The sequence below is a fragment of the Falco biarmicus genome, chromosome 2 (genome assembly GCF_023638135.1).
Source record: "Falco biarmicus isolate bFalBia1 chromosome 2, bFalBia1.pri, whole genome shotgun sequence".
In the NCBI taxonomy this organism is placed as follows: domain Eukaryota; kingdom Metazoa; phylum Chordata; class Aves; order Falconiformes; family Falconidae; genus Falco; species Falco biarmicus.
The window spans coordinates 77,323,434-77,341,048 of NC_079289.1; the positions used below are offsets into that span (position 1 = coordinate 77,323,434).

Below are 17,615 nucleotides of genomic sequence, written 5' to 3' on the forward strand. Positions count from 1 at the left end.
TTATTTCTTTATGACTTCCCAAAGGGCCAAATGTTGTATAGAGTGTCAAGCACAAATACTCAAGTAATGCTTCCAGCCACCCAAATGTAAAGGATCTTAAGAGTAGTATTTTGCATTCTCTAGTACTTATCTCCTCCCAAAAAGGCAATGAGTTGGAAGATACTGAGGTGTTTATCAGACTGGGAGCTTCCTTAGAACTTGCAGTTCAAGCTGCTGACACTTTCTACAGCTACTCTTGTCTTGCATTTGTAATTCTTAAAAGCATTGGTCACTGAATTTTATTCTGCCTGAAATCTTTGCAGATCCTCTTATTTGGGATCAAAGGAGAGAATTGGTGCACATCGGTTTAAACTGCTTTAGAGGTTAAACATCTGTGTCATAGTTTTTCTTTCTGTAATTAGTTCAGTGATTTAACTTCCACAATATTTGAGGATTTTAGATAGTTTGTACATTCTGACAACTGTTGGCTTATGCTTCCCTTGTGGTCTTGCAGTGGAAGCCCAGCTGTAGGGTGAGTCCAGGGGGCAAACCTTCACATTTCCTTTACCCTCCTGAAGTAAAAAAAACTGAAAGTTTTGTCCTACAGGCAGAGAAAGCGTTGGTGAACACCTGAAAGTGGGAAGGGCAAGCAGCTGAACAGAAGAGAGGCGTTCACTCTTTAATGGTATCCAAGAGTTAGATCAACATACACCACTTGCAAAACATTTTGAGTAACAGAGGGAGACAACGGTCAGAGCCGCATTTGTTACAGAAAACACTGCACTAAGATGCCAGGTTTTCAGAGTTATGGATGTGGCGGTTTCACACATCCATTTATGACATGATCCAACATGCTAGAGGGACTGCTGAGGAGGAATTCCTCATCTTCACTTGTTCCTTGTCATTAAGGGAGGAGTAGCTGTTTATAGCTATAGGAGAAATAGCTGTCTTTACTGCTTTCTAAATTAGCAAAATGTTAATATGGCTGTTTTTCAAACTTTTTTTTGTGTACAGAACTTTTCTTCACTTTAAATCTTTCCTGAGCAGTTGCTCACAGTTACTTTCCCATCAGTCTGGGCAGTTGAATTCTGTCACTTGGCTGATAGGACTTTTAAAATGGGATTTCTGTTTGGTTCTTGAACACATGCAGCAAAGAGATAACAGAAGAAGTGACAGTTTCCAATTTAGTGGATTCTGATTAGCAGAGGTCAAAAGGTCACCGACAGATACATTTCTGTTTGCAAAAATGTGGTAGAGCAAGCCGTTTAACATTATCTGACTATGATTTTTAATAGCTGATTGGAACAGTAACATCATAAACTAGATCTTTTATGTGTCACATTATTAGATTTTAAACTTCGGTTCTTTCAGTAAGTCCTTGATGGGAGGTATTAGAAGAAAACAAGCAGGGATTCTGAAGGTCTTTGAGTCTAGTCCCCTCTAAGTAGAGGCACTTACGTAGTAGATCTTGAGTTCAGGAGGAGCCACAAAACACAGCTCCTTAGTTGTCAGACACTGTTTTGCAAATCTTAAGTTTTCAGACATTTAGAGCACAGCTGTGTTCAAAAACTTGGAGAACTGTTCTCAATGCAGGTGCCTCATGGTCAATTAGACTAGTAAATGCTCACGACAAAAAGGTGCTTTCATTATAGATTGAAGTCCATTTCAGAAACACTTGCATAACTTCTTTTTACATTGTGGATAGACCTACTTTTTATTGTAGTTGGATTTGTAAAATTGTAGGTCAGGTACAAAAGCTCCAAAACAGAGCTGACCTGCTAGTTGCATGTATAAACTGGAAAGCTTTTTAATAAACTAATGATTCTTTGTATTCTAGGTACATCGTGAAGTAGCTGATAGAGACACTAATACTTTGCCTTTTCATCCATTTGAAATGCAACATGTAAGTTACCTGCATATTTGTTTGTATTTCTTACTAAGAAGGTTAAAGCCCAGAAATTCAGTAGTGAAAAGATAAAGGGTCTCTCAAAATGACATGTTTTAACAGATACTTTTTTAGTTTGGTTTGTTTAGGGTGTGTTTGTGTAGTTGGCTTTTTTGAGGATTGTCCTCTCCCCTTCATGTTGGGCTGTATTCTGTGATAGTCTCCATGGAAACTTCACGTAGGCCCACAACAAGTAGGTTTTGTAGCTTTCTTCTGTAGCTGTTCAGATATTGAAGTATGTTTTAGGGAAATTTAATATTTTCTCTCCAAAAAATTGAGGTTTGATTTAAATATTCCATTTGGACATATAGACAGCTCTGACTGATGTTAATGTCAGTCTTATGTCTGTACCAGGAGGTAAAAGTGAGGAAATGTGGCCTTTGAACTTGTCATATTCCACATTCGTTGTCCAGTATGAATGTTCATTTCCTGAGCTGGATTGAAACCGTTACACAACTTTCTCTTAAACACTGCACCCACCTCCCCCAAACCAAGAAAAACCCCTCACCCCAACCACACTCAAGATTTTGAATCTGAACTGACAGCACGCTGTTCCTTCTAGACGTCACGAATGTTTGCTGCCCTGTGGCAAAAGGTACTAGATTGTTTTTAACTTACTTATTTTCAGGGAGATGTGCTACGTATGGAAAAAGAGCATCAGGTATTAAAAGAACAACTTAAAGAAGCACAGGAAAAATACGAACAGTTACAAAGCCGAAGCTTGGAGGAAATCGGTGCTTTAAAAAAGCTCCTGAAGAAAAGTGTTGAAGAGACTAAGGTAATGTTTTTATCCATGCAACAGTGGGACAAACTGCAGTGGTTCACAAGGTTGGTTGTAATTTAATCAACGGTATTTTTGAAACTTAACTGGTGGTCCTCATTGCTGTTGAAGTCTAACTCGGCAAACATCACAATCTTTGTCTGTTATCGTCCTTTGAACACACTTAAACACATAGGATGTTGGTTGCTTCCATCTAGTGGATAGGTATTAGTTTTGGCTCACCCCGAGAACAAAAAAGCACTGCACTGCTGGCTGGCTTTCATCATTATTTGTTGCGTTTTCTAACAGGCTTTATTTTCTTGAAAACGTCTGGGGAGTAGTCCACAAAACGTACTATCAGCCTGCTATCACTTTGACTGGATTAATTTTATGGTTAAAGCTGTGGTTAAAACTCCAGGCTACCCATTTGTCTACATGAAAAGGGATTTTTCTGTTTAAAAGAAAATAATTCTGGTGAAACCAAACCCATCTTTCCCTGTGCTCTTTCTTTAATCTTTAGGAAGATGGGGCCTGTCATTCAATCTCAGTTTAATATATTTTTGTCCTTTCTACAACGTGTTGGAGTAAACTTAGGTACTGCAGCTTGGGAGCTCCTGAGTTCTAGCTTTACCATTGCCTGAGTAGCCTGGCAAACCTCCATACAAGGGGTGACGGAGTCTCACATCTGCTTTTTTCGTATGAATATTCGTAAAAATGTGAGCTCAGAGAGTTTTGAGCTGAAAGCATGTCTATATGCAGGGTGGATGAACTTGTCCATGGGCACTGTAGGCACTTTTTAAAAAATACATTTTTCTGTTTCCCAGTGATGCATTGATGCTACCTCAGTTTTTTTTTATGCAGTTATGGCAGCTGTCACGTTGTGTTATGAACTGTAATTTCCCAGTTGTTAGTACTAAAACAACAGTGCCTAGATTCTGAGTTGGGTATCAGTATGTATTTGTATGTGACACTGTGGAACTGGGTTTCTTCTTATAGCTGACTGCAAAACAGGGTTGCAAGTATTCTGAAGCCAGGTAAATGAGGTATGCAGATAGCTGCGGGGAGACATTGATGCCTATGTTGCCCACGCTAAACACCTGAACTAACAGTGAATTAAGCACCAGTAAAACTCTGTTACTGTAATTTTCACTGGCTTACCTTTTGATCATCAGTGTCAGTAATGTGCTCTAACTGGCATTTGAACAAAATAGTATTTTCAGAAATACTGTTTTCTTATTTTCTGCTTTTAGGTATCAAAGAATGAACTGGATTGGTTTCATAAAGACTTAGAAATACAAGTGAAAAAATGGCAACAGGAGAAAAAAGAAAAGCAAGAGAACTTAAAAGCACTAAGGAGCACAGCTAAAAAGCACGCAGATACCAATGACAGGTGCCAATTTTAAATACAGATTTACATTACTTTCCCTTTGATTTTTTTTTTTTTAAAGCAGCATTAAGTACAGTTATTTCTGATAAATATGGTAAATTTCAGTATATATTGATTCCATGATGTATGCAGAGTGAAAACTCAAACTTGTTGCCCTGATCATGTCATTCTGGAATGAGTTAAATGCAATTCTTGGACTAGAGCTGCTGTTAGTGGGATCTACGTACGACATTATTTAACCTCATTAACAAATACTACTCCTTCACTATTTAAGATCTTTCCCTGTTTTCCAGAATCCTTTAGATCTGCCCTCCTTTATCAATTTTCTTCTTCATGATTTACCATTGCTTTCTCAGTGCGATCCTATACTGCATTATGATTAGTTTAAAATTGTCATTTCCATTTTCATTCTTCCTTCTTCTACTGTACAATCAACCCAACCAAACCCTGGTCTGCAGCTGTTTTCCCTACAGGTTTTTCGTCTGTTCTGCCACACAGCCTATTTGAGGGTCATCCAAGGATGCACACTTCCTTCTTATCTAGTCCTGTCACTCATTTCTCAGATTCAAGTAAAACTGCAAGAACCACATAACTGCCACGTATCTAATGTGGTGTGTGGGTTTTTGGTGTGGATTTGTGTGGGTTTTTTTTAACCCATCCTTCACCTTAGAACAGAAGTCTGCAGGGCTTTCCATGGAACTGAAATCAATAATATCCACGTATGAATCCCAGCATGACCCTGCGTGCAGCAAACCTTGCTGTTGCTCTAGCAATAAGCTCTCCTGGCTGTGGGGGAGCAGGAAGCAACTCAGCTTCTACCAGAGTCAACAAGCACCCATGAGACCTCATCACTGACATACTGAAAAATAAATGTGTTATTTGATGATGTATTATCAGTAGCTTTTCCTGAAACATTCTGAAGACTTTAGAAATCTTTGTAACTGTGTAGCTGTGTAACGGGCTAGATGTTTTATCACAGTAATAAGCTGAAATATATACGTGTATGCTTTCGTATTTTGATTTTTTTGCAAGTGACAGGTAAACATGTAAAATAGGTTTTAGATAACTGATGAAGCTGTCTGACTTAGAAATTATTTTTCTAATCAGATTTGACAATTCTTACTGAATTTTTAATGTTTCATCGCAGTTTACAGACCTGAGAAGACTTCTGTCTTTGAATGCTGTTGTATTTTATATATATATACGTATATGTATATGCATATGTATTTTATATTTAGTTTGAGTAGTTTGGGCCACATCTCTTTTGAAAAAACATCAGCCTACTTTTATATTAGTTACTGCTTAATTAGTTAAATGCACTTAAGGTATTAAACAACATATGAAACATACAGATTATCACCTCTGCATAGTTGTCACTGTGGTTATAGAATAATGTGTTATGTGTTCGCTAATGAACATTTTTCAGAACAAGCTTAATAAATGTTTGATTACTGTAGGTATTTGAAGACCATTGATGAGAAGGAAAAGCAGTATAATGTATATTTAAACACATATCTCGAGACCAGGTAAAAACTCTTGTACCTTTCAGGAATATTTACATTTTTCTGCTGACTTGTCATTATTGGAGTTGTATGCATCACTCTGGGTAAACAGGCTTAGAAGAAATCAGCACTTTAACATGTATCTCTTTATTCTAAGTTAGTTATCATAAGTAAATATTTTCTTTTAGATACCTAGAATAATAAAAATCTGACTTTCCAACATAATCATGTACTTTTCCCTTGATTATATGATGTTGTGTTTTAGAACACATGTTAGAAGTTGGGCGTGGTACAGACACGCTGAACTATTCTGTGTAGCTTTAGATCTTCACACGCTTAAGAGTCCTTAATGTACATAAGGTTACCTACACATTTTTTTAAAAGTTACTAATTTGCACATAACATAAAGTCAGTTTCACTTATAGATACATATATGTGATCAGGCTCAGAACAGTAATATTTGCATGACTTCAGTAGTCAAAATCCTGTAAGCTTTTTAGGTTGTACAGTGAAATGTGGTTAAGAAATTCCAAGGTGCTGTCTGTGGAGCCAGCAGTATGGCTGCATGAGCGTGATGCAATCTATACCTGAAGGCACAAGCTGCACAATGTAAATGCAGATGGGTGGTTCCAGGGAAAAGAGAATAGCTGTAGAAAACTTGTAAAATGCCGTAAATTTTAAATGCTACTCTGTTCTTAGTGTTACTACAATATTTAACTTCTTTTTATTTCACAGTAATAAACTTGCTAATGAAAAAGTAAAATTAGAAGAGCGTATAAAAAAGAGTCAAGACGACTGCCAAGAGTGTGTGGCAAGAGCTGTTAAAGCAGAGGTACAAACAAAACATCTTAAACCACTTTTCCTAGAGCTTGGTTCATTTGCACTGATAGTAGGTGGGGAAGGTCGTGAAATCTAACAGTTTACTTTTCAAATAGTATCTAAAACTTTTCCTAAGTGTGTATCAAAAGTGTTAATTAAATATTAACAAGTGCTGTTCCTGATGTTATCCTATAAAACTTTGTGGATCATCAAGGCAAATTATTTTTATTATTACTATTATTGACCAGCATTAGAAGTGCACAGAATTTGGGGCATATAGTATTGCCCCAAGTAATAGTCAACTAGTAATTGAGTTTCTTACTTATTCTTGTTACAAATACATTCCATTATTAAGAATTAACCACAGGTATACAAAAAATTCCTTGTTAAAAGTCATGGTTAATGAATATAAAGCTACTTCTTTACCCGGTGGAATTAATGCAACAGCCAGCTTGTGTGTTTCACTGGAAGGAGGAGAGTACTGATAAGTAGCAAGAGTTTTTTTCTAAACCAGCATGTTTTATACTGGAAATGCTTTGAATATAATGAACAAGTGTCTCTTCTTAAGAAAGGGTTCAAGGCTGTCTCGCCTGCAGTAGGAGATTAAAATTGTTGGTCTGCAGTAGTCTTCAACCATGCAGTATTTAAAAGGCTGCCTTAATCACTTTAAGTGTGTGTGTATACATATATTTTTATATAGATAAATAGCTTAAGTTGCAAATGGAACACTCATGGAAGCTTTCTAATATCAGTTGAAGTGAATTTTTTTTTTATTCTCCTGCAGGCCTGCCAGGGCTTGTTATTCCACTTGAAATTCCTCACTGTAGGAACTATGTGTGTGTGTTGTACTTTGTATTATCAAACTATTGTTTCAGATGCTTACTAAAATCTATTTTGAGGTTTTATTCCTTGTGCTACAGCAGTGCTTTTACTGCACTTTTTTTATTCTTTACACAGTTATGTTTTGTTGCAGATATCAGTACTCAAAACCTGGAAGGAAACAGAAGTATGTAAGCTAAATGGCATAGCTGCCACTGCAGAAACAAACCTCAAGCTGTTGAAGTCACTGAGCAGGTATGGAGAGTTTACATCAGAAATTTCAGTGCTACTAGTCGCTAAATACAAATAACTACTGAAAGTTTAATCATGATTATTTAACTCGACAAGTCAGCTTTGCTCACAAAGCCATGCTAGACCGAAAGATGCATAAGAAATGTAATAGTTACATACAGCTTTCCTAAAGCTGAATCTCTTTCTCACCTTTAAATTACCAAGATGTGTGATAATTAGAGCAGGAGCAAGCTTCTTGTCTTACTCTTTCTTAGCTGGGAAAGATCAGGCTGCTCCAGTTATTCCTGTACAGTATTACTGGGAAAGGGCTGCAATGTAAATAGAAAACAGTGCAAACAAAACCGCTGGGCATGCAACGTTGTTTCCTTCCTTACAAGGAAGGAATTTAGCCCTTGATGTTACCTTTTACAAAATTTATGCCACATTCTTTCCCTGTCCTTATGTTGCTGCAAAATACTAATTTACATTTGAGGAGTCCACATCTTAAGGTTAGATGGGATCTAAGTACCAGTTATTTAAGTGATTTTTAACTTAAAATTGCTTGAAGTCTTTAACTGTGATTTAGTTGGTAGGGGAAGGAATTTTTGTCTAAACCCATTGATCCTAAACAAAAATAACAGGAATGGGAATGTTGGAGTTTAACTGAAAATCTTGAATACTTCAGCAGCTCAGCTTCAGCAGCACCTCAACTGAAGTCACAGATTGATTCCTGGGAAGTGTTTATTTCAAATGTAAAGAAACAACTGGAAAAAGTGGAGGTAAGCCTTAATTTCTCTTAACGAGCTTTAAGTTGAATTTTGGAAATTAAAACTTAAATATATACCTTAAATAATTTTGCATTCCTTTTTTTAAAACACAAGTAGCTTGTCCTCCAAGTACTGAACTGTGCTTTTTTTAATTTGAAAAGATAGATACCATTTTAAGTCTATATTATTTAGGTATAGTTAAGTTACAATGAGTATCTTCAATTTTATAAAGGCAAAAATCTGTCCTTTAAACACTGGCTTCAAAGTTGGATCCCATGTTAACAAGTCTGGTCCCTTGGTTCTATTGTATTTTTTGGAACTTTAGGAATCCATGCAACATCTTTAAAAACAACAGAAGACAGTCTGCAAAGTTAAGACCTAAAATGTCTAGGCCGAGTTTTAAGAACTAGAAAGGGTTTCGCAAACCCTTTCAAGCACCAGTGCAAGTACTTAAATACAGATTTGTTGCTGTAGCAAATGGTAGCCTTACGTCTCCATTTGAAAGGCCTGGTATCTTTGGCATTTTGCAAAAAAGTAGTTGTGTTAATGCCATTTTACATAAAGAGCAAGCTTTAGTTAATGCTGATGTATAGGATAATTTGTTTTCCTTGTGCAGACCGAGTATGAAGAAAAAATTCAGGCGGTGAAAAATGGTGTACGGAACTGCCTCACTAAAATGGAAACTCTGAATCTTCCCTCTCCTCCCAGCATCCTAGTATGTATCTTACATTTGATAGCAGTTTGCTAAAAAGCTCGTTAAGATTGCATTGGCACGGCTCTTCGTTACAGGACACCTGAATATATAGGCTGGAATACAAAGTAATGTCTCTGCATACATCCAGGTAATATTCAAAAGGAAAAAGTGATTGCAGATGAGCATGAAAATGTCCAGTGAGAAGCACATTCTCAAGTCCTTTGAGAGGCTTAAGCTGTTCAAAGTTAACTTTTTAAAACGCTTCATGATCTGTCTGAATTGGGACTAATGTTTTTGCATATAGTGACTTTCCTGTAGCACTAAAATGCACAGGGACAAGGCTCCGTTCCACCAACATGTGTAACTGATTACAAATACCCAAATAAACTTCCAGCCATACCTGTTATGAACTAGATGGAGTATAGACATTTATAGAAATGCATCTGAATGGGACCGCATCCCAGATAAATACTATTCAAAAATATTTTCTTGCGAGCCAACAGTTCCACAAACACTTTGCTCAAGTCACATCATTACTTCCGAACCCTGCGATTGTTCCTGATGCAAGGATGAAGTCAGCTTCAGTCAGCACACCTTGAACTATTGATTGGCATGGTGGTGGGGAGACGAGTGAGAGTGATAAAATGCTTGCAGCCAAGCTAGCCGCAGCAGCGGTGCAAACAGCCTACATGGTGCCATTCACTGATGGTAAAATGAAAACCAGGGCATAGAGGTGATGCCCAGTCCTGAAGACCATTAGCATTCAGACACCACTGGACCTGGGACAGTTTGGATTAAGGAAAAAAGGGTTTGGTCATTTCTCAAAATAAGGGAGATAATTGACTGAGTAAGTAAAATGCAGTCGTAGTGCATGCATGTATGAAATCCCTGAATTTACTGAAGATGCCGCACAATTTTCTGTAAAGAATACATTTTAGAAAGTCATGGAGTTTTCTTTTGTTTGTTTTTGGTATAATTTAGATTCAAGGTTCTGCTGTATAGTTACACTTAATGCTCTCCTGCATACCTTTTCTTCCTCACTTATTTCAAGGCATCTCCTTTCTACTTACTGGCACAAAACTCAAGACTATGTAGATAACTTGGTTACCATCCTTAGGTTACCATCAATTTACAGGATGGGAAAGAGCAACTTCTGAGCCCCTTGTTCTGCATTTAGCATCTATTTTTACTGCAGTAATACAAGAGTAACCTTTAAGAAGAGAGCTTTCAGTTGCAAGAGGACTTTTAATAGGCAAATACAGAATCCAAATGAAAAAGACTTGATGAAACCCCTTTTCTCCCTGTTTTAATTAATTCCATTAATTAATTAAACACCTTTACTGAGAAGGTAAAATATTACTTCAGAAAGGTGGTAAACTAAAGAACACAGAAAAAGAACCAGCAGGTTTGACTATGAAGAAATGTATAATTTTAGTTCTGTGTGTTTGAAAGCCACCTTCCTAGAGCAGTCAAGTTCTGAAACAAATAGCAGTCATGGGGTCAAACAACTGAACTTGTTTTAGGGAGTTCTTTCCATTTATGGAAGCGAGCCGTCAGTGCAAAAAGAAGTCTTCCTGGATCGTGTCAGCTCCCAAGTTTTTCAAGATGATGACTATAGCTGACTTGTGTTTCTGTTGGAAAAAAAAAATTACAATGGATTATATAGAGATTATATAATCTATTAAAAGCAGTGAATTTTGTGTTTTCAAATTGATGGCACTTACTTCAAGCTATGCTTCTGTACAACTCACAGCTGTCCAACAACCGTGCGTTCTTTAGCAAAGCCAGAATATGTTAAAGGAACAGTTTGCATGTGTGCTCTCCTGTTTAATCCTGTTTCAGAAAGGTTGTCTACATGTAGTACCTATTAAAAGAGCTCCTTTTTGCAGTTATTTTTACCCAGGTAAGGCGAGTTAAGATAAACTGATGTGACCTTCCAGTTTCTTAGCATGACCAGATGTGTCATAGTTCATGCTGCAAACGCTCAAGAGTTCTGCTCAACTTAATCAGTGCTTTTCTTGTGATATCTGTTTATTTCCTAGGTAAAGCAAGGCAGACCTTCAGTCAGTGATCCAGCCATTGCCATGTATTCCTCTGCATCTGCATCTCCTAATTTGCTTCCTGCATTTTCAAGTTCTAAAGATCAAAGCCCAGCACATGCTTCATGCAGTACACAGCCCAGAGTTAAGCCAGCATATGCAAAGTCTAAGGCTTGTTCTGCAAGTGGTGGATCGGTGACAACACACTCCAAACCTCTGGAAGGATTATATTGTGATAAAGTTTTGGCGCCTTGCCCATTGGGGATTTCTGGAAGTAATATTCAAAATGTCCAGCCAAATCAGAACCACCAAGATGACTCAGCTAGACAACTGAGGCCTTCTGGACTTCCAAACAACAAAACGCTTCCAAAAGCAATTGAAAATATTATTGCGCACCTACAGAGTATATTCCCAAACTACAGCAGGTATTTGTTTTTATGAGTGCGATGTTATGTTGAGTAACAGAAGTTCTGAACATCCAGTGATAAAATACAGAAATAGTTGATTTCTTAGTCAATGGCTTCTATTTCACAAGAACATTAATATTTGTTGTTCCCCTCCTGTGCGTGAGACATTCCTTAGGGGAACAGACCTGTGGTGCTGGCTTATGTGTTCTGGGTTTTTTTTCCCCAATTAGAACCACTAACAAATAGAAGTATTTTTACTTTCTTGTTTGGGGTTTTTTATGATTAAGGTAGATCCTAGTTATTGAGACATACTGGAAGCCAGTTCTTGCTACAGTTCACCTGAGAAGCTGGTCTCTTTGAAAGGCTCTACTGCTGGGAATCAAACACGGCAACTACAGCGTTCTCTAATACCGCAACTGTGCTGGTAACAGCCGTAGCATTGCCAATCAGTAATTGCCTCTCTTGGTTTTTTGTCCCTTCAGGTCAGACTTGATCAGCTTCATAAAAGATGTACAGAAAATAAATGGGAATACATTGTCAGGCTTGAGTTCCGATGAAATTCTAAGCAGAGTCACAGAACTCATTCTGGATCAGCAAAATAAGGTACCGTGGTGTCTGTAGTTGCTGCCTTTTCTACTGTGTGTCTCTGACAGGGGGAACAGGGCAGTACAGTCCAGAAAAGAATGTGAACTTTCCTTTGTTGTCAAGCTCCAAAATACGAACTTGCTCCAGACTCTTTTCCAATACCTGTCTAGGCACCAGCTTGCACAGGGAGACACGTGAATTCAGCATCCTCTGCTTCACCAGCACGGGCTGGAACTCTGAGTCGGGAAGTACCTGCAGAAGAAAATGTTTCCAGCCCAGCCAAGGCACAACCTGCGCAGAAAAAAGCCTTGAGTAAAAATCCATCTCAGCCAAATCTCCAGCCCTGGGGAAATGTTGGAGCCACACCTAAATCTAAATGGAAAAAACTAGACTATACAGTAAGTATCGTTTCATCGGTGAATGTGATGCGATTGCTGGGTACCTCCTACACAAAATGAAATAATCAAAGTATTGCTGGAAAACATAATTGACTTGTTAGTTTTGTGTACAAAAGCTTAAATAGACTTGTTTAAAATTAGTAACACCATTAACTTATTAGAATTAGCTTTCAAGTAACTTAATGTTTTATGTATAGGCCTCCAGTGATGATCCTTGCACAATATGTCATGATGAGCTAAGCCGAGATATGTGTGAACTAGAATGTGGGCATCGTTTTCACAGAGAAGTAAGGACTTTTGTTCTTATCACTTAGATGCAAATGTTGATGAACCCCATTCAGTTACGCCGTTGCTCCACTCTCTAGAAGCAACCCTCCCCCCCTTACCCTTCTGTGCTTAAAGAACAGCGCGCTGTTTTCTTTTACATACTTCGCACACCAAGACTCACCATACATACAGTCTTGCTGCGTCAGAAAGCTTCCAGCTCTAGATTTTTAAGTGAAATGGTAATTCATCAGAGTGATTTTAAGCTGATTCTTCAGAGAACACATTTGGTAGTAGAGTTGCACGTGTTTGCAGCATACTTACAGAATGGGCTGTCACACTATAAACCCTGCATTTGCCACCTGACAGCAGCTGCATCGATTTCATGTAGTAAGAAAGTCAGGATTATGTTAGCGTAACGTGATGTTTCTGTCCATGACCACTTCCTGTTACCTTATTTGTTTACTGCTGATTTGTTGTTGCAGAATAGATGCAAATGTAAATTGATCAGCACAGTGTCAGAATTGGAGTTTTCTAACTGCAGATTTCAGTAACAGAACACAGAAAACTGCTTACCCGATAGTGACGATTACTAGCAGACTTAGGCTGAACTCTTTATACCAGACCTTGGTTCCTCAACATCTTCCTATTCTTGCAGTGCATTAGAACGTGGCTTAAGCAACATTCCAGTACCTGCCCCATCTGCCGCATCCATGCTTTGTTACCTGAAGATTTTCCTGAGCTTCCTGCACGGAACAAATATACCTAGACCTTGTTTTATTTGAACACGTTGTAAGATGCAAAGTGGCTGCAGAACAACCACCGTGACAAAGAATGGAAACATGATGCCTAGAAAGAGAGAGAACCCTGGTTTTATTGAAAACAGTAGTAGACCTCAGACTGATTCAGTATGTAACAATTGGCATTAAAGCTGCAAGACACTGCTACCACCACGGCGCCTGCAGAATCAAGCTGGCGTACCCCAAGATCCAGCACTTTCCCTGGTTACTACCTACTTTTCTCAAAGGATGGTGCGTAATTCCTGTCATGAGGGGGCCTTCCTTCAGTGTTTACACTGCACTGAAAAGAAAAATATTCTAACATCAAACAAGTAGGTGACCTTAATGACACAGTAGCAGAATTTGGAAGAGCCGAGACATTACCTTCCTCTGGCATAAACAATTACAGTTTAACTGCAGGATTCAAATTGGGCTTGTCATCATTATGAATGCAGCTTATATAATTGCAGTTCCTTTCTCTGCGTAAATCCATAGCTAATCATTCAAATTGTTTAAATAGTGACTTTCAGTAATATTTGAAGTAAGAAATTTTAAGTATTCATGTGATTCTTTCTGTTTGTGTATCATTTGAGTTGGAATACTGTGGCTTGATTCTTTAATCCCAAAATAGGGTTTGAATTTCCCCCATTGTTCCAGAGCAGATTTGCTTAAATCAGACTTACAGGATTTTTATTTTTGATTGAGCACCACTGCATCTGTATTCTGTGCGTGAATGTTCACTGACAGCATCCTTTTCAGCTTCCAATTATGTTCTTGGGGTGGATGATGCACACGTATCACCTTCTAAGCGTTTCACAGAAGCAGCCTAAGTCAGGACTCAGGACACTGCCCCAGCGCAGAGGTATCATCCTTGACCTGCCAACCAGGGGCAGAGCAGTCCCCCACACAACACACTGGACAGAGCATCCTCCGCTGTCGTGGTTTACCCCCAGCCAGCAACCCAGCACCACGCAGCTGCTCGCTCACCCCCCTCACCCAGAGGGATGGGAAGGAGGATCGGAAAGGAATGTAAAACTCAGCAGCTGAGATAAGAGCAATCTAATAGGTAAAGCAAAAGCTGTGCACACAAGCAAAGCAAAGCAAGGAATTCATTCACCGCTTCCCATGGGCAGGCAGGTGTTCGGCCATCCCCAGGGAAGCCGGGCTCCATCACACCTAACGGGTACTTGGGAAGACAAATGCCATAATGCCGAATGTCCCCCCCTTTCCTTCCTCTTCCCCCAGCTTATATACTCAGCGTGATGCCATATGGCATGGAATGTCCCTTTGGCTAGTTGGGGTCACCTGCCCTGGCTGCCCTCTGGCTGGCAGGGCCCAGGTAACTGAGAAGTCCTTGATAAACATCACCCAGTAACAACTGGGACACTGATGTTTTTATCGCCATTGTTCTCACACCAGATCCAAAACACAGCACTGTACTAGCTGCTAAGAAAATTAACTCTATCCCAGCTGAAACCAGGGCAGTATCCACCCCTTACTCCATACCATTTACATCATGCCCCACTTTCCGATACAACCTCGTTAACCACCATCACCCTTCACATCCTTTGATATAATGCACGGGCATCATCCCCCTAGTCTATGCGCCACCTCTGCAAAGATGTCTGTAAAATGTCCACTGAGTTCACTGAGTCCATGAACACGATCTCTCATGGTGGTCACTCAGGAGAGGAGAGGTCGTGTGCTGCACGGGGTGATTCAAAGCCAGCTCAGGTTGGGTCACCGCTGCACTTGCACTGCTGCATGTAAGGCTTGTCCTCCAGTGGTTCTGGTGGTTCCTGCTCTAGCCATGCCTGTAACATGAAACTCAAATCATGGCTTACGACAATTTAAAGGTACATCCATTACAGTCTCCACCCCTGGACCCTTTGGACCACCCTGTAGTGTTTAACATTGCAGTGAACTCCTCCCCTTGCCCCTGCTCCGGCTTGGACTTACCCACGGACTGCAGTCCCTTAGGGCTGTACCTGCTCCACGTGGAGCCTCGGCTACGAGCCACAGCCTCTCCAGGGGTGTACCTGCTGCGGCACAGACTCAGCCACAGTCCCCTTGACCCGAGTTCACACTGGAGTTCCAGCCTGTCCAGCACAGAACAGCAGCCATGCCCTGGCCACGTGCCAGCCCAGGCACATTGCCATGGCTGTTACCAGAATGTTCCCGGGCACAGCGCGGTGAGATGATAAGCAGTGCAGCAGCACAGCAAGCAGTGAAAGCAAGAAGCAGCCACTAATGAGCACTAGACCCTAATATACAGTAAGGCAAGCAAGCCCCAGGGCCAGCACAGAGACCTGCCCCCCAACAGCTGAACAGCAATAACAGCTGTGAATTTGAACTAGCACATTCCAATCAAATCAGTTGTTATCTCGAACGCTTTGAGCCCACGTTGGGCACCAGAAAGGACTGTCGTGGTTTAACCCCAGCCAGCAACCAAGCACCACGCTGCTGCTGGCTCACTCCCCTCACCCAGAGGGATGGGAAGGAGGATTGGAAAGGAATGTAAAACTCAGCAGCTGAGATAAGAGCAATCTAATAGGTGAAGCAAAAGCCCCGCACACAAGCAAAGCAAAGCAAGGAATTCATTCACCGCTTCCCATGGGCAGGCAGGTGCTCGGCCATCCCCAGGGAAGCCGGGCTCCGGCACGTGTAACGGTTACTTGGGAAGGTAAATGCCATAATGCCGAATGTCCCCCCCTTCAGTCTTCTCCCAGTTTATATACTTGGCGTGATGCCATGTGGCATGGAATGTCCCTTTGGCTAGCTTGGGTCACCTGTCCTGGCTGTGTCCCCTCCCAGTTTCCCGTGCCCCTCCAGCCCTCTGGCTAGCATTTATTATATAATATATATATATAAAATACTAAATAATATATATTATTATATATGATTTAGTGTAAGTATCACCCAGCAACAACTAAACATCAGTGTCCTATCAACACTGCTCTCACATCAGAGCCAAAACACAGCACTATACTAAGTGCTAAGAAGAAAATTAACTCTATCCCGGCTGAAACCAGGGCATCCACGCAGAATAGTCTGTCTGGAGGTAATACGGGTGAGCTGGCTGTGCAAACCGCGCACGCTCTTAAGCAAGTGCATGCACTGTTATCAGCCACTCTTTTCCCAGACCCACAGCACAGACAGGTCCCCAGATAAGCTGGATGATTTCCCATTTATGATCCTTTGGTCTACGCTGACTGCATTAAGCTGGAAGGATTTCAGTGATTTACAGAGACAGTTCATTTGCAACTTTAAGGCTTCCTTTTCAGAGCAGACAGAGCCCCCCTGACCATTACTGCGCACACTTTTGACAGCAGGAGGTGGCAGTGCCACTGTGAGCAGCAGGTGGCACTCTCATATATGTAGACTAGAAAGTGGCTTCCGTTTTCCAAAAATCATCTTGTATTATTTTCTGATCTTAGGTAAGTGTTGAGTTCTAGTAAATAACTTTTTTTTTCCCCCCACAAGACCATTGTAAGACATTGAAATAAGAATTTCAGATGTTTGTTTCTAAAATACAAATAGTACAGAACCAGGGCCAAACTTAGAATTACATTCTCCTGCTTGGCAATGCTGCTAGATAAGAGCTAAAGGAAACTTTTGGGCAGTTTCTGTAATTCTGTCTTCTCATGTTTGTCATCCTCACGGTTGTACTTTTTATAATACTTTATCTACTTAGCCTGCCTCCACCCCACATATTAGCATATGGAAAATTCACAATCTGAATGAAATTGTGGCTGTTCTTGTTAACTTAGAACAACGCGGAAATCTACAACCTGTTTGTGTGGGTAAGGTTTTTCCTTGCTGAAATAGTTTTCTGACATAGTTCCTTTAAGATGTGTAGTTACAAACCCTTTAACATATTTACCTTAAAGTTTAAATGTAAATTCCTGGAAAGGAGTAAGTTAAGTTGAACAAGTGACAATATTAACCCAACCAATTACAAAGAGCGACTGTCTCACTGAGAATGGTTATTCATCCAACAACAGTCACATCCTAAAGGCACACGGTGCCACAGCGTAGAGGTTGTTAATACAGCTTTTTCCCTGTCAGCACAGGCTGGTCTGCAACAACTCAGCAGTGCTGCTTCTCACACAACTACCATATTTTTTTTTTCACATCAAAACTCAGCTGTAGAAGTCTTATAAAAGGGAAGATGTTATAATGCAAAGAATAAATATATTCTCAAACTAAAACCTTCTGACTCATCTTGTTTTTCAGCGCT

At 39.9% G+C, this 17,615-nt stretch overlaps 1 protein-coding gene across 1 annotated transcript in view; it reads left to right on the forward strand.

Annotated features, from left to right (window-relative positions):
- Positions 1-17,586, forward strand: part of TTC3 (tetratricopeptide repeat domain 3) — a gene marked incomplete at its 5' end in the record, with an annotated part of 72,415 nt that extends 54,829 nt beyond the window's left edge. Inside the window, 13 exons of the mRNA XM_056329096.1 lie at positions 1,817-1,882; positions 2,553-2,702; positions 3,935-4,074; positions 5,529-5,597; positions 6,309-6,405; positions 7,366-7,466; positions 8,128-8,221; positions 8,826-8,924; positions 10,946-11,367; positions 11,832-11,952; positions 12,105-12,332; positions 12,530-12,619; positions 13,255-17,586. Of these exons, the coding sequence (XP_056185071.1) occupies positions 1,817-1,882; positions 2,553-2,702; positions 3,935-4,074; positions 5,529-5,597; positions 6,309-6,405; positions 7,366-7,466; positions 8,128-8,221; positions 8,826-8,924; positions 10,946-11,367; positions 11,832-11,952; positions 12,105-12,332; positions 12,530-12,619; positions 13,255-13,365 (1,788 nt within the window). The remainder of the gene's footprint in view (positions 1-1,816; positions 1,883-2,552; positions 2,703-3,934; positions 4,075-5,528; positions 5,598-6,308; positions 6,406-7,365; positions 7,467-8,127; positions 8,222-8,825; positions 8,925-10,945; positions 11,368-11,831; positions 11,953-12,104; positions 12,333-12,529; positions 12,620-13,254) is intronic.
- Between the last annotated feature and the right edge of the window lie 29 nt (positions 17,587-17,615).